At 39.7% G+C, this 21,242-nt stretch overlaps 1 protein-coding gene across 3 annotated transcripts in view; it reads left to right on the top strand.

The window, feature by feature from the left end:
• Positions 1 to 4,739: 4,739 nt before the first annotated feature.
• The window catches only part of LOC147872920 (uncharacterized), a 35,686-nt gene continuing 19,183 nt past the window's right edge, over positions 4,740 to 21,242 (top strand). The window contains exons 1-6 of one of the 3 annotated variants that reach the window (XM_087354560.1): positions 4,741 to 4,842; positions 5,644 to 5,720; positions 7,553 to 7,716; positions 8,921 to 9,090; positions 10,623 to 10,794; positions 12,684 to 19,043. In XM_087354560.1, coding sequence (XP_087210686.1) covers positions 7,581 to 7,716; positions 8,921 to 9,090; positions 10,623 to 10,775 — 459 coding nt within the window. In that variant the 5' untranslated portion in view covers positions 4,741 to 4,842; positions 5,644 to 5,720; positions 7,553 to 7,580 and the 3' untranslated portion in view covers positions 10,776 to 10,794; positions 12,684 to 19,043. Of the gene's footprint in view, positions 4,843 to 5,643; positions 5,721 to 5,748; positions 7,717 to 8,920; positions 9,091 to 10,622; positions 10,795 to 12,683; positions 19,044 to 21,242 lie in introns of those variants that run through there. The other 2 variants (XM_087354562.1, XM_087354561.1) reach the window with 2 other exon arrangements.

Genomic DNA, 21,242 nt, shown 5'->3' with positions numbered 1-21,242 from the left:
TTGTTGAATGCGTGGAGCACGGGCCACGCCCCTTCCAACGACCTGCCCAGGGCCATCGGTTGCTTGGAGAAAGCATCGTTCGAAGGAGGGCACTTTCCGGTGGGCATACGTTGGTAGGGCTGGGCGCGGGTGCGTCCGCTGCTAGGTAAGTTAAGAAAATAATTGATTTTTTTTTTTGAAATCGTTCTAGAAGCGCGCAAAACTAAACAATAACCAACCAGATGGCTTACGGAACCCGAAGGTTCATCACCGAACTAACCAAAGCCCTGTCCTGGGCCAACAAAATCCAGTCTCCTTCAACTCCTATCTCCCATAGATCCCGCCTGAGATTATCCTCCCATCTACGTCTAGGTCTCCCCAGTGGTCTCTTTCCCTCAAGCTTCCCAACCAATACCCTCTTGCCCCATCCATGCGCGCTACATGCCCAGCCCATCTCATTCTTCTCGACTTGATCACTGCCAGTCCAGGTTCCTAGTTCGACTCCCGAGATGAAAGGCAGACCTGGATTAGGCGCTCATATAAACGAAGGAGGCGTGATTTGATATTTGATACGCCTTATTTCATCCACATTGATCGAGTTTAATAATTTTGGCTTTGTTAATTTATTGGATCGGAGAGAGAGGCGACACTCAGTGGCTTGAACGTGAATTCAAGTGCTGTTAGGAGGTGGTCTGATTTCCTTTTTAACTTGCGTAAGACGGAAATATGTTCTGAGAGGATCGCAGTTCCTCGTTTAAATACTGACCGTGTGAAATATTTTTCACGGACTGTACCACTGACGCCAGTGCCTTTGTGTGTCCTGTCTTTCGATTGATAAGACTTTGGCGACGTCTAAACATTTCCTATTGCACGCAGATACACCATGCATAAGCTTTGGGTTTCATATTCTCTGAGCTGTGCTCTCTTTCTCGCTGATTGTTTTGGAAAGTTCAAGACCAGGAAAGTGAAAGAAGTCACTGCACACGAAGAATGCTTGATAAGAAGACGAATGAATACGCTCAACTCGTCAAAAATAATTTAAAAAATAGAATTTCGTAGTAGGAAGATGGGACATTTGTTTTATAACTTCATCAGATATAAAATAATTCTATTCCAAGTAAATACGACAGCGACACACGATGGTCGTTTCTTCGCTCTGTGACGTAAGGCTTCAGTTTTCTCTCCTGCCTCCTTTCGCTGTTACCAGGAAAACTAGGCTAGAAATGGGGCAAGGAAGAAGGCTCCGGAATATAATGCCGACAGCCCCAGTTCGACTCCAGATCACGTAAAACACGTGAGGAACTCGGTCCGACAAAGGGTTAATCTATTTCAAATTATTAATGAATTTAAAATAAAGGCGGATAATTAGAACATCAAATAGAACATTTTTTTTGGTTGGGGTTGATTCTTAAAAAGTCGCGGCCAATCAATGCCATGTAGAAGGAATTTCCAGCAATCTCGACAAAATTTGGTCTGTGTGCGAGTTCGATGCGTAAGACGTGGACTGTACATATACGAAAGTTATGTAGTGAAAAATATAAAAAGGAACTACGGTCTGTCCAGGTTTAAGGCTTTATATTTAACAGTTTTTAAAATATTTGTCCAGTGTTACATTTATGTTAGAATTGAGTGCAGTATAATTGTTACGGTGAATGTTCAGGCCTTCGAATTTTTTGTTATGCAGTCGAGCAAAATATATTGAACTTTTTATGCCGCTCTCCTTTCAGATGCCTGATATGGAAATATAGAACAATCGAAACATATGTCACTTGCTGGTTTTATGTGTATGGCATTTATAGAAACATTGTAATGCAGTACAGCCAACTTTTAAAATGATATCATGGAATGACAAAATGATGAAGGAAAGAAAAAGAAATAAAGGAAGCGGTGAAGTCTTGCTGTAGTTAAAAGAGCTCAGAAATTGTATTCCGTACAGGAATACACAAAATATCCTTATGTATTTTTTCAGCCTACATTTAGAAAGAGGTATTTCATCCCAACTGTTCGATAGTTCTCATTTAGGCCACTCGATGCGTAAGACGTGGACTGTATACAAAAATAAACTGATGATAATGCGAAGAATTTGTAAAAAGAAATGCAATTCAGGACCCAGGCTGAGGTGTGTTTATTTTCAGCGTATTTTTACAAAATGAATTAAGTCTCCGTAAACGAAAAGCTCGTGACCTGCACTCTGAAGCATTAGGTGGGCGTGGCTTGTTCAACGTCGCCCAGACAAAAGCCTCACGCGATAACTCGGTCTGAGAGTGAACGAAAGCGAAGTTCCTTATTTTTTTAAAAATTTTAGGTGTTTTCGAGTTTCGTATTTCTGGAGCTAGGAAAAAAGTAGCTGTGTTTGTGGAGATTCTTTATTACTTTTATTGCTGTTAATGTTGTTGTTTAATACATTTCATGTCTGCATTGAGTTTTGTCCTAAGTCTGCAGACTGCAATGCGCGTACCATCTGATTCACTCTAGAGCAGCGGCCCCGAAACATACATTCATCAGGGCGTCGGGAAACTTTTAGCCTGATAACAATTCGTAGTGATGATTACGTTCATATCAGATCGCAGGATGACCGAGACACCGAACAAATCAGCTTTTGGTCCTGCCTTCGAACTCCGGCTCGTTCGTTGTTGAGTTTTCTTCTCTCTCTATGGCACGTGTTCAGATCTCGGCCGGAAGACGCTCTCTGTCTCGACAGCGGTTTGAAGGTCGTTTCTTTCAAACAACGAGCAAATGGTCTTATCAGCCCCAACACGACATTTGCTTCGAAACAAATCGCCCTCGCTATTGCACAGAACGACGCAGTGGTTTTAAATTACAAATTGCGCCCTGGCGCCATACTTGCGGCGTCAGCCTTTCACGAAGTGTCCCGGACCAAATTATTGTTAGCTGTCACAAGACACTAGAAAAATAAAAAAGTTTTTCAGACGAGCGTGAGGTGGAATATATTTAGTCAGCACTTCACAAAATGGCCCCTTGGGATTCTCAGACACTGTCGTTTTAGTATATTTCAGGTTAAAAACGTAACTTACGGGATTTGAACTCTGAAATTGTATTAATTCAACCGTGGATAATGTATGAGGGGATGACAAGGTCCGTCTAGATAATCGTCCCAAATAGCAGAGAGGAAGTACCCCAAGGGATGCTGTGATATCCGGAATATAATTTATTCTAAGCGTTCCGCCTTCTCGAACCGGTTTGCTGAGGGGTCGCTTAACGGGGCGTAGTTACGCAGACTTGAAATATATTTTATTATAGAGAGTACAAATCATGTGTAGCACCATCGTCCCCTTCATTAAACCAGTGGTCTCCAAAGTGGAGTGCGCGAGATAATTTCAATTTAATTTTATTTGTGATTTTATGATGTGATGCTAGATTAAATGCGTACCATGCAAATTATTTATAAATAAACATAATAAAAATTACACTTAAATATTTATTTGTTCCGGGGGTGCGCGACCAAAAAAAGTTTGGAGACCCCTGTATTAAACCGCTTCAAACAGACTCAATAAACCCCCCCCCCCACTTTTAGGCTCTACAACTCCGTCAGTCTGAAAACACGTGCAATATCTCGACCATCTTGAAGGCAACTCCAGAAAACAATTGCACGACTTGCCCACGTGGCCTTGCGTCGAAAGAAATTAACAGTTGGGATTTGTGAAACGCCTTGATCTTGCAAGTCATAAGTCACAAACATGCCAGACATCACCAACAATAGAATCCAGAAATCAGAAACTACCACGTGTCAAACTAATACAAGCCGTGAAATACCAACAATGGACGTGAAGTGCGCGCTCGGACACGAAACTAAGGTTTGTCCGATTGCAATATGCAGTACGTACAAAACTGCGAAATATTGAAACAAGAACCCGTGACGAGAAACCTTTGTGCTCCAAGGCCAGTTTTAAACTGTGTGAACCCTGCGTGAGCCGTAAGCCAATTGTTAAAACTGAAATTGATGTTTTTCAATAACATTTTGCATTAAGCGTTTTAGTGACGAAAGAGTTTATTGTGAATGCAATGAAACTATTCTATTCAAATTGGTTTTCTTAAGACTGCGAAAACGTCTTTTAGAACCCGTTCACGGTTTCCTTTCCATTACATTAACTACATTACATGGTTCGGACGTTTTCAAATATTATCATCATCCTTATTTATCAAAATAAGTAAGGATGAGCACGAATGGGAAAGATGAGATTGCTCGCATGAAAGAGACCTTTTGGAATACTTTAACGTTGACGGGAGAGTAATATTAAAGTGGAACTGAAATTTGAAATGAAGGAGTGTCATGACATATAACTTACTCAGAACGGACACGAACAGTAAGCTTCTGTGACTGCGGCAATGAACTTCATAAAAATCTGTTTACCGCGTGGGGAAACGGCTTGGGTGCGGCCAGGGGGGGGGGGGGGGGTTTGTTACCAGGTGGACTAGAGAGCTGCTATTGGTGGGAAGTTCATCACACCATCGAGTCACACTGCTACATCCAGACTGAAAACATCAAGCAGTTAAGAGTAGCGTGTAGTGAGTGCACTTTTAATGTGTTCTGCGGGTGTTGCGATAATATTCTAGATTAAATAACTTTGCCTCTCTGAGGTAATCTTAAAGCTGTACCCATCAGAACACATGAAAGCCTGTCGTCTGTTGTTCGTTCAGTGGTTGTGGAACGAATGCTTTCAGGATGGCTAGTAGCAACGCGTCACTTCCCCCCCCCCCTTCTCGTTACATTTCAAACTTGTGTTCTCTGTTCTTTGCAGAAGCTTCCCGTCTCGCAGTCTATGGCGTGCGTTTGTGAGGAAAGGTTGCAGTTTCTTGATTTTCCATGGCGTGGCGTGGCGTTACTTCACTTCATAGACCCAGGTATTAAATCTGAATATTCATTGCAGTAAGGAAACTGAGGTTTCCCTTTTATCATTCGATTATCCTTCAAGACGCTGCAACGTACGTTGTTTGTTTTTTGTCTCTTGAGGTTGTGATGAGTTTGCAAAAGGGGGGGGGGGGTGAGAATGGAAAAAACCCGCTAAAAAGTGACTGCGTCGATGATTAACTTATGTTTGGTAGGTTAGGATTCATTTCTTATATTCATTCTAAGAATTGTATTATGCGCCGTCTGGAAATTGAAATATCAATGCGAGTGGATCTGCCATTACATCACCTAGCTGTGGCGTCTTGATCGCATTTCCAATGGGTGTGACATGGACAAGGAAAGTTGAACGCATATTATTACCATCTTCTTAAGAGAAGACTGATTTGGAAATATGTTTGTAACATGCTTTATTTTTATAGAAAATCTGCTGATTTGTTTGTGTATGCATTCAGGAAACTGGATGTTTTGGATGTGATTGCTTTTTGTCATTCTAGGAGCTCAATACTACAGGCTTTCTTGATCCTTCAGAGTCTGCTGAGTGGCAAATTGTGTGTTTGCTTCAAGATAATGTGCTTTCAATTAACAAAGCCACTTCCTAGCAACATTTTCTGGAGCTCAGTTTTCACACCATTGTATTTCTGAAAACACACATTAACCAAAATGTGTAACAATAATTAAGAGATGAAAGTGGTTACCACAGAAGTTGCTTAGGGTGAATTTGGTGTCTGGAATACGAAGAAAATGTGATGTCAGGGATCCAGTCATCTCAGGACTTTGTACATTTTTGTTTTCAGGGCTGGAACAGTTGCAGCATGGGCCCTTCATGGTGAGTGCAGAAGTGGTAGCAGCAGCAGCAGCTGGAGTTTAACAAGTAAGTCCCAGTATGACTGGAGCTTTCGTTTGCAACTAAAATTCTTCTTAGGTTGCCAGACATGTCGTGTGGTTGAAAGGTGTAAAACCAATAATCTTAAAACCTTGCATACCGTGTGGTGTATTGGAATATAAAACGTGCATACAAACAAAACTGTGTACACTTTGAATGGCACTAATGACGAACACATTTTGACCTCAAGAGGTCTTCAGTGTGTAAAAGAAAGTTAAATTCTTATAATACAAATATAAAAGATTGTGGTTTTTAACAGAGCATAAAGGGCAAGTTCTTTACAAAATCATATTTATGTGACACCTCGCTGGACATTGATTACTCAGGAGTTGGTGCATTATGTCGAGGACTTGGCTATTTTGTCCACTGGTCTGCTTGCCGTTGTTGGTCTGGTGAGACGTGGTCGCATCGCCTGTGCCTGTGAACTTCAATGATGCGTGGGCATTAGTTGATTTTATAAATGTACAGGTTATATTTTAACTCTGGAATCATGGTGGCCAACTATTGCATAAGAAATTTACTTGTTTCTGTTTGTAGCAAGGTCAAATAACACATCGGAGTCATGGGCCTTCTGTTCATTTGTGATATTTTGGTGTTTTGTATTTATGGGATTTTTCTAAAATGTCTGAGAATTTTACCGTTTGAGGCTTTGATCTCGTCCTCGGTGCTAAAGTGTTGATCACCTTGAGGATGAATATGTTTCTTAGAAAACAGATTTCCTCGTCTTCAACCACCTGGCATGGCTGGTAGCCTGAGAGAAATTCATTATATAAGTGAGATGCAGTGTTTAAATGACAGTTTTATCATGCAGCGTGGAATAATAACTTGTAAGACTTGAGGTTCTCACAGCGGTGAGTATGAAGATATCCGTCTTCTGGGTTATTGCGCTGATGATGGAGGCAGTATGACCTCTGAAACGTTGGTTAACATCGACCAGACTACACCGCGCAATAACCCAGAAGACGGAAATCTTCGAATAATAACTTCATTCCAATAGTGTAAGATAATGGAAAGAGATTGATTTGCATCCCAAACCATTTTCTTTCATGGACACTTTCACTATTTTACCATTGGCGGTTTTTTAGGAGATTATCTCTCAACTACTTGGCAATGAGTGCAGAGGTGACTGTATGTATAATTTTTATTCAAAATCAGCGATGTAAGAATTACGATTTAGTATAAGAATCAGTACGAGAAACATTGTAAAACGTTATAAATAATGGGTTTTTTTAAAAAAAAGTTTTGATTTGCTGGTTTCAAAAGTGGTGGTGTTCTGAACCGGCGCAAATCGAGGTTTACCTGTATACTGAAAATAGTTGTAGGACTAAAAGTAAAGTAAAGTAAAGCTGTCCCACTATACGCCATGTAGGCGTTTGGGGTGAGTGGAGGTATAGCTCCTCTCTTCCTTGACCCCGGCACTAGATGGGGGTGAGTGGTCAGCATCACGCCCCGGCCGGCTTTACCCCCGGGAAAGGACCCCAGTACCCATTGTATAGGAGGCTGGGTGGGCCCCAGAGCCGGTCTGGACGCAGAGGCTAGAGGAAAAATCCTCTGCCCCCATCGGGGATCGAACCCCGGTCGTGTAGGACTTAAAGGCATCTGCAAATATAAACTAAAGAACGAAGTGATAGCTGATTGGACTGGGAAATGTAAACTTCCTGAACACCTAATTTACCTTGATTTTAACAAATAATGAGTATAGTTACAAATAGTTTTTAACAAATCTGTAAATCTAGGAATTGCCAGAAGGCTACGAGACTACTGTTCATATAAAGTAATGTAATATGTATGGCAAAGTGTTACTTAAGTGTCTGACATAGGGGTGCCGAGTTGATTGAGGAACTGCGGATGAAGCGGATACGAGAACAAGAGAATCAGGAACATCGCTTTCTTGACAAGATCGGAGTGAAGATGGATCAAATCAATGCAACCCAACAGAAGACTCAGGGACCCATGTTTAAGGAACCTGAGAGTCACCATGCTGGTGAGTCTGCTTGGATTAATATTTTGTAGTATTGCAGCAGTGATAATCATACACAGTAAATTTTTATTGTAGAAATGAAGCCACTTACTATTTTATAAATGTTATTTGAAAAAAAAATTACTATTTTTAAATTGAAGGCAGTAAACTTATAAATTGAAGATTTCCAGCTCATGCCTAAACTTCGTACTATTTCTTCCCCTTCAGGTCTCGTACTCAGGTATTCATGTGTTAGAAGCAATTTATTCTGTGTGATTGAAACTACTGCCGACAAGATGTGCAAAAGTATTTCAAAACCAAAAGTCCTTCTAAATAACATGTACTGTTCTTTTCTATTAACGATTGTTTTCAGTCAATTCAAAAACTGTTTTCTCTTTTACTATCCAAAACACTGAAGATCAAGATATATAAAACAATAATTTTGCTGGTTGTCTTGTATGGTTGTGAAACGGTCTCTTACTTTGAAGGAAGAACGTAGATTAAAAGTGTATGAAAACGGTGCTCAGGAGGATATTTGGACCTAAGATGGATGGAAAAAGTTTGAAATTTAGAATATTACATGACTAGAAGCTGGGTGAATTGTATGGGTCACCCAGCATTGTGAGAATAGTGAAATCTAGGGGACTCTGATGGGATGGACATGTCAAACGCATGCAGGGGTTGGGGGCAATCAGTGCATACAGGATTTTGGTAGGGAATCCTGGAAAAGGACCACTGGGCAGACCAAGGAGGAGATGGGAGGATAACATCAACGTGGATCTTAAGGAGGTGGGCTATGAGGATAACAAATGGATGGAGTTGGCTGAGGATCATGGTCAGTGGCGGGGTTTTGTGTATTCAGTGTTGAACCTTCGTGTTCTGCTACCAGGGAATTTGTTACTTCAGTTCTTTTCTATGTAACAATGCTCACCTAGAGAAAATTGTCATTATTCCATCCTAAGCTGTTGTGTAAAGAAGTGACAAAATTCCACCCATAACACAGTTTACTCCAAAATGTTATTTGTTATATTTTGATGATAAAGATGGGAGTTTAGTGGAACATGAAGGTAATTTATTAAAATCTTCTACCACATTTGTCACATCCAAATTATTTCATGTGGGTGATGATATGGGATGGCCTTGGAAGAAAATTTTCCATTTGAAGGCATCCAAGATTTGATGTTTTATTGTAGTAAGAATAGGTTGTTTATCGTGAACAATTTTTCAGATCTTGGGGTCCATCTCTTCTTGACTGGACAGGCAATAACAAATTTCCATGCTACGGGTCTAATTCCTTCACTTGAATTAGAGTGCCTATTTGAATTATCGACTTGCCTATTTGTTAAAGCTGGACAGCAGTCTTCCACAATATTCATTTATCCATACAGCGTGCTACTTGTGAGTAATTAAGCACTTCAGATTTTAGGCATTGAACAATTAAAAATTGAAATATATTGTTTCATCTACGTAACTGTTTTTGTGTACAAAATCTAATATCGTGTTTCAACTAAAATATGGCTGTCCATGACCTATCCTTAATTCGTGATGAAAGATGTCTTACGCAAGGAGATGTGAATTGTTTCCTAATACATTGATAGTAAAGAAAGAATTTCAGTGAAATACTGCTGTATCTCTTGTGTAACGTAATAATATTTGCAGGGAAGTTTCTTTTTTATAGAACATTTTCCTCTTATGAATGAATAGAATGGCAGTTCTGATTTATAATTGTAGTCACTACTGTGGTAAATGTGAAGCTACTGTTTTAAATAGTTACATTGTGTGGCTGTGGCAACAGTTCACCTCTTCTGCAAAGCGTTTCCTCGGCAAAGTTGTTTGTGGGAACAATCACCAAAGTTTGTCATTTAATTCTGCTGGAATTTAATCAATACCTGGAGATTTATAACTTACCAACTTCCCAATGGCTAGTTCAACTTCATCAAAGTTAGGTTCTGGCACTAAGAGTTAAGCTGTATGTATTTTAATCTGTCTAACATCATCAGTCTTATGAACATTTAAGAGCTGGTTAAAAATTTTTTTCCATCTGTTCAAAATTTTGTTTGGATTTATAAGTAAATTGCCATTACCCTTTACCAAATTAGTCTGAGGTTGATATCCTTTCTTTAAATCATTTATGCCTCTGTACAGATCTCTGATATTTTTGTCCTTTCTATTTGTCTCCAGCTCAATAACTTTGCCTCTCAGATATTCCCTTTTTTATTCCTAAAAGTTGTTCTAGCTTCACCTCTCACATTACAAAGATTGTCCTTATTAGTTTGGGTCCTGCAACCATTGAAATTTTGTTTGCCTCCTTTGATCTATTAATATTGAACATTGTTCATCAAGCCATGGTTTATTTTGCTTTCGCTTGTAGTATCCTAGTTTCTCCTTGGATGAAATTTTGATACAGTCTCTGACACTTTCCGATTCCCTGTTGACATCCACACATTCTTCATTTTATCTGTCTCTAATATTTGAAACCTATTCAAAATTTCAACTTCACATTGCTTCTTTACCTCTCCATAATTTATTTTTTTAAATGAAATGTTTCTCTGTTGAAATTTCGCTTAATTTGTATTATCTCCTGAAAGCCTCTACCACACTTTTGCCACTACCAGATAATGGTCAGTGTCACAATCTGCTCCTCTGAATTACCTCATATAAATTATATTTGTCTGCCTTCTATTATCTGCTAAAGCACGTTCTATCTGATTGTGTGTGCTACCATATAGGGATGTCCAAGTATATTTATGAATATCAGGATGTAAACATTTTTGACTGTTTACAATTAGATGTTTTGATTTAGCAAAGTTTGCTGCTCTAACGCCGTTGTCATTACTAAGTGCATGGAGACTCTTGTTGCCTATTGTTGGTTTGAAAATATCCTCTCAGTTTTTGGACTGAAATCTCCAAGCAGAATTTTTATGTGACAGGATGGTGAAACGTTGTTGACCTCACGCCCAGCTCCCAATCTGGAGTACGACCCATTATCGGCTGTCTGCGACTGCCAAATCAATATATTCGCAGCTAACCTCCAGAACTGGAGGCTGTTCATCCACAACCTGAGGACGGGCCATGCTGGGTGACAGGGACCTACCATACGAGGTATAGTCTGCAATATAAAAACGTTTGATTCCAGTTTGTAAAGAGCTTCGTTTTTACTATTGTGAAACGTGTTTGTTATTTTACTCCCATTATTATTTATTCAGATCAGTTTTCCGTAGGCTGTCGTTCCAGTATCGTTCACATGCTCTGAATCTTTGCCTATTTTGGATAATATGCCAACAAGCGATTTGAGCTTCCATGTTGTTGTTCTGCTGAAGCTGATCAGTTACATTTTAAGGCTGTTACGCAAGAGACCTTCATATCTGAGGATGTCAAGGACTATTGAGCTACAGAGTAAGTATGCAAGCCCCTTGAAATATAAATTAATTCCTACTGCAGGACGTAAATTAGTAGAAGTGAGTTAATAAACTAAAATGCCTAAGGCAAAAGCGCGCGAAGTTTGGCGTGAATTGGCTTATCCACTCTTGAGGCACGAGGGAACATACATATCCAACCACAATGGGTCCAGTGATGGCGTTCGCCTTATATAAAATCTTGTGTCGGAGATGACGCGTCGTGTCACTTGGCTTCAGGTTTCTAGCTTTATAGTGTATGGCGAAAATTAGGTTATGTTAGGATGGGCAGATTTTGGTTCTGTCTCTTTAATTCGGTTTAGTTCTGTTTGTTCCCTTAAGTTCAGTTTATTTCAGTGTAGTTACGTACTAAGTACATGTTAGTATCTTGTCAGGAGACCAGTGATCAAAATCATATTAGGGTGGCTAATAAGTCCTTTGAAAGTGTGACAGAGTTCAGATATTTGGGAACAAGAGTAAAAATCATAATGATATTCCCGAGGACATTAGGGGAAGACTAAATTCTGGAAATGCTTCCTACTTTTCAGTTCAAAATTTTGAAATGTACAAAACAGTAATTTTGCCTGTTTTGTGTGGGTTCCAAACCTGATCTCTCACTCTCGGGGAGGAACATAGATTGCAGGTGTTTGAGAATTGGGTGCTGAGGAGGTTATTTGGGCCTAGGACAGAAGAGGATGGGGTGTGGAGAAAGCTGCATAATGAAGAGCTTAAAAATTTGTTCTCTTTTCCCAGTATTGTCAGGGTGATTAAGACAAGAGGAATGAGATAGGCGGGGCATGTGGCGCGCATGGATGGGACAAGAGGTGTGTGCACCAGGTATTGGTCGGGAAGCCTGAGGGGAAGAGACCGCCAGGGAGACCTCGATGTAGATGGAAGGATAATCTCGGGGTGGGATCTATGATAGATGTGAGTTGAAGGATCCTGGATTTTGTTGATTCTGTTAATTAGGTGATGAACCTTCGGGGTCTCTGAGCCATCTCGTAGGTTAGTTCTGAATAGTTTGGTGCTGCTTATGTTATGCGGGGTTTCGATGGTGTTTGCAACTATAAGTATGAAGATATTTTACTTTGAATGAATCTCTTAAACACTGCTTTTTAGAGTCAAGTTTATGCCATTGTTATTGTTAACTGTGTTAAAGGTTGCTGATACACGTTGTATTGTCCTAATGCTTATACCCAGTGGGATCAATCAGACTTCTCTGCTTGTACTGCGCTTCGTAATTTGAAGGTCACTCCCGCAGCCAAATGTGTTTCTGCTTTGAACATCATCTATAGGAATGTTGATATACTTTATGTTGCATTCATTTGGCTTCTCAGCTGTTGTGAAGGACATCAGTGAACGAATTGAATTCTTCTTACTGTTGTTGCTTTTAGACAATTTAGCATTATTGTGTGATTTTGGGGGGAGACCATTTTATAAAGACCTGATTTCCATATGGGAATTTGCCATGAGATGTTCATTATTTTTATATTAATTAAATTGTTTACATTTAGTTGAAAATTTTGTAGTTTTTTGTTTGCTAGAAATTATTACGTCTAATACTTGTACAACTACTGAGTAAAATGTTGGTTCCAGGGGAACAGTGGTCTTCGGAGTGTGACCAAAGGTATGAAAACAGCTGATATCTACTTGTGTCCTGCGCGTGGTGGTGCGACTGTTGTAGCAGCTCCAGGTACAGCGTCGCCATCTGCTGGTAGCTGTTTGAACAAGGAACAGACACCAGTCCCTCCGAAAGGTAGGGAAGCAAGAACATTTTATCGTACCACAGAACCATGGCTGCGTAGCCAACAGATGGAGAAATCTGCAGAATGTGTGACAGTCTACCTCGGATTATTGCTGCTAATGCTCAGGACACTGAAGAGGGCTCTAGTTACATCAAAATTCAGGCTGAGGCAGATTTTAAAGCATTTAAAAACTGCGTAATGTGTACTGAATTTGAGAATTGGTTCCGTTAAGAGATTCTTCTGATGTGAATAGTTTGCCTTGTGTCAAATTGAAATTATGTGGTTTTTGTGACTGCGTAATTTTTCCTTATTGATTTATTTTTTATTTTAACATTTAATGAACAGAAACAAACTGGAATGTTTGGAGTGTTCATTTAAAAGGGAGTTTTGAAACAACCTATTGATCGGTTGGTCTGCTATGTTATGGGTTCAGATATGGAGATCAGTTTTGTGGTACCAAACCAAGCGCTATTCATGCCCAGCAATGGAATAATCCATGGTTGACCAACTGGCCAACCCATCCTTATCTGGGTCTTGGTTGCTTATTTGACAACCACATCAGCGAAATAGGGCCTCAGAAATATTTAAGTAATTCAGTTTTTCTGCATAGTTCAGTGATGCAATTTTTCATGTAGGTTCAGTATCTTTTAAGAATGGTGTGCAAATTGCAACAAACATTTTAATTGGGAGACTTCTCTACATATACGAAAGTTATGTAGTGAAAAATATAAAAAGGAACTAGGGTCTGTCCAGGTTTAAGGCTTTATATTTAACAGTTTTTAAAATATTTGTACAGTGTTACATTTATGTTAGAATTAAGTGCAGTATAATTGTTACGGTGAATGTTCAGGCCTTCGAATTTTTTGTTATGCAGTCGAGCAAAATATATTGAACTTTTTATGCCGCTCTCCTTTCAGATGCCTGATATGGAAATATAGAACAATCGAAACATATGTCACTTGCTGGTTTTATGTGTATGGCATTTATAGAAACATTGTAATGCAGTACAGCCAACTTTTAAAATGATATCATGGAATGACAAAATGATGAAGGAAAGAAAAAGAAATAAAGGAAGCAGTGAAGTCTTGCTATAGTTAAAAGAGCTCAGAAATTGTATTCCGTACAGGAATACACAAAATATCCTTATGTATTTTTTCAGCCTACATTTAGAAAGAAGTATTTCATCCCAACTGTTCGATAGTTCTCATTTAGGCCACTAGATTGCAGTATCTGAGTGTCTGCCTAACGACATTCCTTGCCTGTCATTTTATCATCACCGCCCGTAGGATATTCAAAGTACGTTTCTTATGTCGTGTAGAATGCCACATCAACTTTCATCCAGTGGTTCTGGAGTTGAATTGATTAGACTGACGGACAGATATAACCAACTGATAATTCATTCTGGCTATGCACTCTGCGCAAAGAACGCGTAATAAACAAACACTGATTAACAAGTGTGTGGGACTGTATAACATAAGGTATTCGAAGACACTTGACATTCACCCTGTATAATTCAACTAAACATTTCTTCACAAAATGTGCCCAAAGATGGCTATCTTCTTGGTTGTTGCACTGTGTAGTCTGGTAGAAGGTAAGCGATGTTTCGGAGGTCCCTGCCTTCCTCCATCAGGGCGATCACCTTGGTGATGGAGGCGGCAAACACACCCGAAATGTCGATTAACCTCTACAGGGCTACACGGTGCAACAACCCAGAAGACGGCCATCTTCAGATACACTGCTGTGAAAACCTCAGCTCCTACAAAGTTATGCCTAAAAGTAATATATATATATATATATATATATATATATATATATATATATATATATATAAAGTAAAACTCAAACGATAAAAAAGAAAAAAGTTGGGAGTAATTACACATACAACAAGTAAGGTCATCAGATTCATTCACATCAAGGAACAAACATATTTTATTGCATGCTCAGACTACAATTACAAAATGCGAAAGATAGAACCATTATGAACAATTATCACGCCTTCCATACAGGGCCACTTTAAGGCAGTGGTGAGGCTATGGAAAAACATGATCTTGGTGTCTAATGTCCCATTTCTTAAAAATAGGGGGGATTCACAGCTAATTTACATTACTGAGAGATTTAAAAATCTTAATGTAAAAACTGTCTTGGTTTTCACAAAATGTATTTATATTAACAAAAACTGAATGGATAGGAAAGGATAAAAGGATAATATAAAAATTGTATGCATACAAGCTAAAGTGTGATATGCCATGTTACCCACGGATAAAGAAAGGTTTTGAATGTCCTTTGTGTTTCAACTGCCCAAATAGGTGAATACAAAGTACAAGTGAACTAACTGTTTAAAAGTCTGCTATACTGATGGCGCTCTTTGCAGCAACCAGCAATCAGAGACCCTTTTAAATCGGTGATTATCATCATATATATATATCAGGTATTATTCCAAGTAGCCTGTTACGGTTTCATTCCATCTTTTTTAACGGTCTTCCCAGGCTTCTCTTTCTATTCGGTCTGTAGTTCAAAAGTTGGTCTGGGATTCTATTACAGTCCATTCTTTCAGTGTGATCTTTCCAATTGGCACGATAATTCTGAATAAATTAGAGACTGGTTTGACTTTCAGTTTTTCTAGTCTTTCTTCATTTCTTTTGTGGTCAAAAAGTGTAAAGCCAGCAGTTTTCCTCATAAATTTCATCTCTGCTGCTTGCAATCTTTTCTCATCCGTTTTTCTAAGTGTCCAGACTTCACTTCCATACAATAGTACCGGTCTTGTTACAGTCCTGTAAATGTTTAATCTTGTATGTTGTTGTACTAAGGAGGGTTTGAAGACTTGGTTTCTGAATCTGGTTGTTTGTTTAAATGTTGATATTTTTGAGGGCATATGTTTCTCACCTTCATAAGTTTGTATGCAGCCTAAATAATTGTTCTTGAGTTTCATAGAATAGTCAAGTAGGGAATGGATGCTTCTTCTGTTTCAAATTAACAGGTGAACGTAAGGTATGCTCTTCTCCTACCTTGACTTTTCGTATGTCTTGGCCTGATTCTATGATGTTCCTTGTTTTCGTTCAGATTTGCCATAAATCAATAGCTTCAAATAAGATCATTACAGGTTATTGGTTACTTCATAAACTACATCTATCATCCTATGTATTAAAATAAAGCCATTACATTTCAAAGTTGTTCTTTCATCACCTGAAGATGGGGCCAGAGCCAGCCCTTGAAATAGTGTGGCTTCAGTATAGTGACTAGCTACGGGCTGGACGACCGGGGTTCGATCCCCGACGGGGGCAGAGGATTTTTCCTCTAGCCTCTGCATCCAGACCGGCTCTGGGGCCCACCCAGCCTCCTCTACAATGGGTACTGGGGTCCTTTCCCCGGGGTAAAGCCGGCTGGGGCGTGATGCTGACCACTCACCCCCATCTAGTGCCGGGGTCAAGGAAGAGAGGAGCTATACCTCCACTCACCCCAAACGCCTACATGGCATATAGTGGGACAAACTTTACTTTACTTTTTAAAAGCAATATTTAATTATAATACACCATCATCAGAACCTATTAGATTTAATTTGTAAATATCTGAATCACTCCCAAACATCTATAAACACACAAATTCAAGCAATACAGTGAAACCTCTATCCATCGTTCCCGGAATTATCGTTTTCCCGGATGCATCGTCCGTTTTGTTCGGTCCCGGATACATCCCATATAAAATAATGTTACATTTTCCCGCTTCTATCATTCCTTGAACTATCGTTTTATCGCATCGATCGTTCAAAAATTTTAGTCCCGGCCCACAATTTTCCCGCAATGATCATTTCTGAGAAATTATAACTAAATTTACGCGATATTTTTAGAATTTAATTCCGAAAGACGCGCAATGTTTTTGGAATACACAGTAGCGGTAACCTGTTATGTCGCCCAACCAGCACAGATTCTTTTGGAATGAGGGGTGATAGTTGGAGTGAATGGCGGTGCTCATTGTCAGAAATTTTATGAGTTTAATAAGGGTGCACTCATATTTCGCGATGTTCCTTTTTGTAGAATTATCCTTATATAAACACATTTATTTGTTTCCCAACTATTTTATTAAAGTATTAGTCCAACACCACATACATTTTCTTATAGTTTATATTCTGAATTTGACTGTAGCTGTTACTGGTAAGAAACATCTTATAATTAGAAAAAAAGATGTTTTTACACAGAACACTAAATATGCATCATCTGAAATGTACAAGGTTTCTGTCGGCTGGATACGAAGTAAGGTATATGTACAGAAATTAGGAATCCTTTGGAAAGCGATCACTGAGTAGACCAAGAAGGAGATTTATAAGTTTAGAGTAGGGAAGGGATGTGACCACTTCTTTATTCAGATATATTTTAGTGACAGATTAAACGTCAAATTTGTCTCAACATACGTTGCTTTGCTTTCTGGAAGCACTCTTTGTCTTTCTGGAGGAGATATATAGCCTCATAATATTTGTCCTCGTTTGTGGCTGTTAATGCGTTATTCATCAGTCTTTTTCCTTTCTGCAGAAAAATAAAAATAAAGAATCTGTGGTAAACATTTTCCAACCTGGACAATGATGAGTAATACCCAAACACAGAAATTAACGTGTAAGAGAGACAGTTGTTTTAGTTGTGCAAACAACGTCCCTTTATAACAGCGTTAGTTCAACATATCAGATGTACAGGTGGCTTGATTGTTCAGTTAAAATAGTAAATGGCTGAAACTCTTGTTCTTTCACTATTAAAATTTCAACACTGCCACACCCAAGCAAGTTGGGTTGTAGTTAAAAGAGTAGTAATGAACTTTTGCTTTCCACAAAGCGTAGAGAATGTTTTATCAGCTAAGTAGCCATCACTTCCTCATCAAGACCCCTGCACTACAGAACGAAACAGTTCCACATTAATGTGAAATGAAAGTCAAATTCAAAGTACATTCACTCCATTCATTAACGTGTTACTGAATTTTATTTAACCTTTACTTAAAAATCAAACAAAATCTTACCTCGTATGGAGTACTTTCCTCCATTTGGTAATGTTCTAAAAATAAGCAAGAAAGCAAAAATTAATTTATATTGCATAATATTTCTTACTAAAAAACCTTGTTAGTTATGAAACATGGCATCATTTACATAGGACTCCTCCGTGTTTTTGTTTGCCTTAAAATCCTCCTAAGCCCTAATCGCTGTGCCACAGTACAGTTAAAGTTGCCTCTGTGCACAAGCATCAAGTCATGCGAGCGTACATTTCCTATATTTCTTTTGGGGCTTAAAAATTCTTGTACATTTTAAGACTGTCTCAAAACTTTATATTAATAAACTGCAAATCTGTCTCAACATACGTTTCAAAGCGTTCTCAAAATGCTTTGCAGCTTTCAGGCAGTCTTTTGATGCCGAGAAAGACGAATCTTTCCGTTCTGTGTTTCTCGCACGCCGTGTTGTCTGCTGGTTCTGGTGAGGACGCTTCTCCGCGCCCTTAGTGGTGTTCGGAGTTCAAATCCAGTTCTGTCACCGCTACCGTTGTGCGTACAGTTGATGCGTCTCGTTGTAATTACTGCATGTCCGGCCCCTCGTGCCCCGAGTTAGTCTGCGCCATTTGTAACCGTTCCTCTTCGGGTTTATTTGTTAGCCTTGATTCTGCTCTTGGTTAAACGAGACACGAGACTCTTATGCTGGGTTTAGTTTAAGATCGCCTCAGCCGTAACTCAGCTTTATCGATATATAGGTATCTTTGCCCTAACAGATTAGCATTATCTGAACTTTCAAAAATGGCGGTCTGACCCAACTGGCCAATCAGTAAAATAGTAGCTGCGTGCACAGAGCATGGCACCGGCCACGATTTGTCGCTCTCTGTTATTTATCTTATGGCTATATTACAACACATGTTATAAAGTATAAATACAGTACTATAGATTTAGGTCCAAGATTGGCAATCCATTCAAGTGCTGACGGAGAGGATAGGAGGAAGTCCGATTGTTCCCCTGGGTATGCCCTCAGGCGGCATTTCTGCACAATATGTTTGATGGTCTGATGACTCACACCACAGTCACAGTTGGCTGTTTGAATTTTTCCCTAGTTGTTAAGGACGTCTGCACATGCACCATGGCTGGTGCAGATCCTGTTGATGGTTTTCCATGTTTGTCGAGGAAGGCCTTGTCCCGTTGGTGATTTCTGAGGGTTATGTGGCTGTTTGCGTCAGGAGGAGTTTGTTCTGCCCAGGTAATTTTGCTTTTAAAATTGCCCAGCTTGAAGGAGTTCTGCAGTAACTCGTGGGGGTCGCCTGGATCTCAGTCTTTCGAGATTAATATTGTGACGTGTTGCCTTGAGAGCAGCATATCAATGTCATAAAAAGTTTAGTTGTCTGTTTATTGACATTGTCGCGTCTGGCATTGTTGTTACTTTATAGACATTGTTGCGTTTGGCATTGTTGCGTTAGACATTATTGTCTGGCATTGTTGTGTCTGTTTAATGACATTGATCGTCTGCCTTACTGCTGGCCCCTTGTTTTCTCTTCTTAAGCCTTCTTGGCTGCAGCTTCTTTTTCTTCCTTTGCTTTTTGGAAGCGTCTGCAGCTCGTTGCTCTGAAAACAAAAAGTTCTGATAATATTTCCTGGTTGGCAGGTCATATATCTTAGAGTGAAATGCTATATGCAAAAATAAAAACCACAAAGCAGAGAAAAATGCACCTCAAATACCTACAGCATTCATTAGTTTTTGCTGTTGTAGGCCTTGTCAATCCACCGGGATTTCTACAGAGGGTTAATCAGTTGTATTGAATGTAACACTGCAGTCAGATTACATAATATTTTCACTGGTGTTTTTTAAAATGTCATTCGGTATGCCATACATTATATGTCTTTCCTTTGCATTGAACGTGCTTACATCTGTGATATAATATAGCATGCTTTATTCTTCTGTCCTTTAAAGCATGTCTATTACTGGGACGTTATCCCGGCGAGTAAAACCTTACGTCTTGCATGCAATGTTTTTGACTGCAGGAATTACAAACTTATTAGGGAAGAAGGGTACAGTGACAGAATGGGATATATGATTTATATTCAGTGTTTCAAGAAATAAAGTACACAGGCATTTATATCATTTTTTTTATTGATCTTTAAGCCGCCTCTCGCGGCTGCAGCTCTTTATTCTGAAAACAAAAAGTTCTGATAATATTTCCTGGTTGGCAGGTCATATATCTTAAAGTGAAATGCTATATGCAAAAATAAAAACCACAAAGCAGAGAAAAATGCACCTCAAATACCTACAGCATTCATTAATTTTTGCTGTTGTAGGCCTCGTCAATCCACCGGTATTTCTACATCTTTGTGTTATTTTCGTCATTAGTGTTGAATTCGCTCATCAATACGAGCGGTATGTCACTATTATATTCTAGTTCGAATGTCTTTGATACCATGGTATCGACACTCACTGGGATATTGATCACTTGGCCGACGATACCGTAACTCGATCCTCGCAGCCTCCGTATCTGCATGTAAAGGGAGTCGCGGTGAAATCAAGGGATCGATTTTGGGCAGAGGTGGGTCTGGGATCGGCGGATATACGCTGGAATCCGCCCCTTAGAACACTGCGCCTTACAGTTGTTACAGAGCTTGAAACCACTCACGTCCTCCGTAGGGAACTCTTCTCGCAGTACGCCAGTGACACTGCTATTGGTAGGCTTCAAATGATTTTTGAACCACAGGCGGTCGCAAATGTCACGTTTATGGCCAAAGTCGTTGTCTAAGAATGTTTTTTTTAAATAATTGTCGGCCCCGGTACAAGTCCAATTTTGGGCCCCCGTCGCCATATTGGGTATGCCAAGTGAGTCCGAATTGTCTGGGTCGACCTCCATTGCACTCTCCGTCTCATCAGCAACGAAATCCACATCCATACTTGACCCCAGGCTTGTCAGATGCAGCCTGAGTTGTCCGAGCGCGCTTACGTTGCCTATATTCGCGGCAGTACTGCGCGTTGGTTTTGGGTCCGGGCCCGGCGTTTTCGGTGTCATTCTCTTTGGAATTTAATGCTCTACGCATTCGTGCCCGATTTTTGTAATTCTGGTTGTACTACACTTCAGAATGTTGGTCGGCGTGACACAATGCAAAATTAAAATCTCATTGACGTCAGGAACAAGGACCGCGCCACAGAAATGTCCTGTCACCCTCTACCCGCATATTTCACTCTCGATTGAGTGACCGGAGGTAGCGGTGAGACGCTGGTCTCCTCATTGTCTGCTGCTTAAGAATTGCGTTCGTAAAAGTCCATGGAGATGGCAAAAGATTCAGTGCGGTTCCGTGCATTTGGTGCAGATATTAAGAAGTCTTCTACCCTGTTATGAACTAGACCTAGCGTCACATAGAGGATCAGTAAGGAGATGTGACGACAATGTGGAAGCATTAGTAACAGCTCAGATTTGCT

Source organism: Zootermopsis nevadensis, unplaced genomic scaffold, assembly GCF_977971745.1.
Source record: "Zootermopsis nevadensis isolate Lab colony 2312 unplaced genomic scaffold, Znev_1.0 Znev_ptg000023l, whole genome shotgun sequence".
NCBI classification, from domain to species: Eukaryota; Metazoa; Arthropoda; class Insecta; order Blattodea; family Termopsidae; genus Zootermopsis; species Zootermopsis nevadensis.
This window is presented reverse-complemented; position numbering and strand designations above follow the sequence as displayed.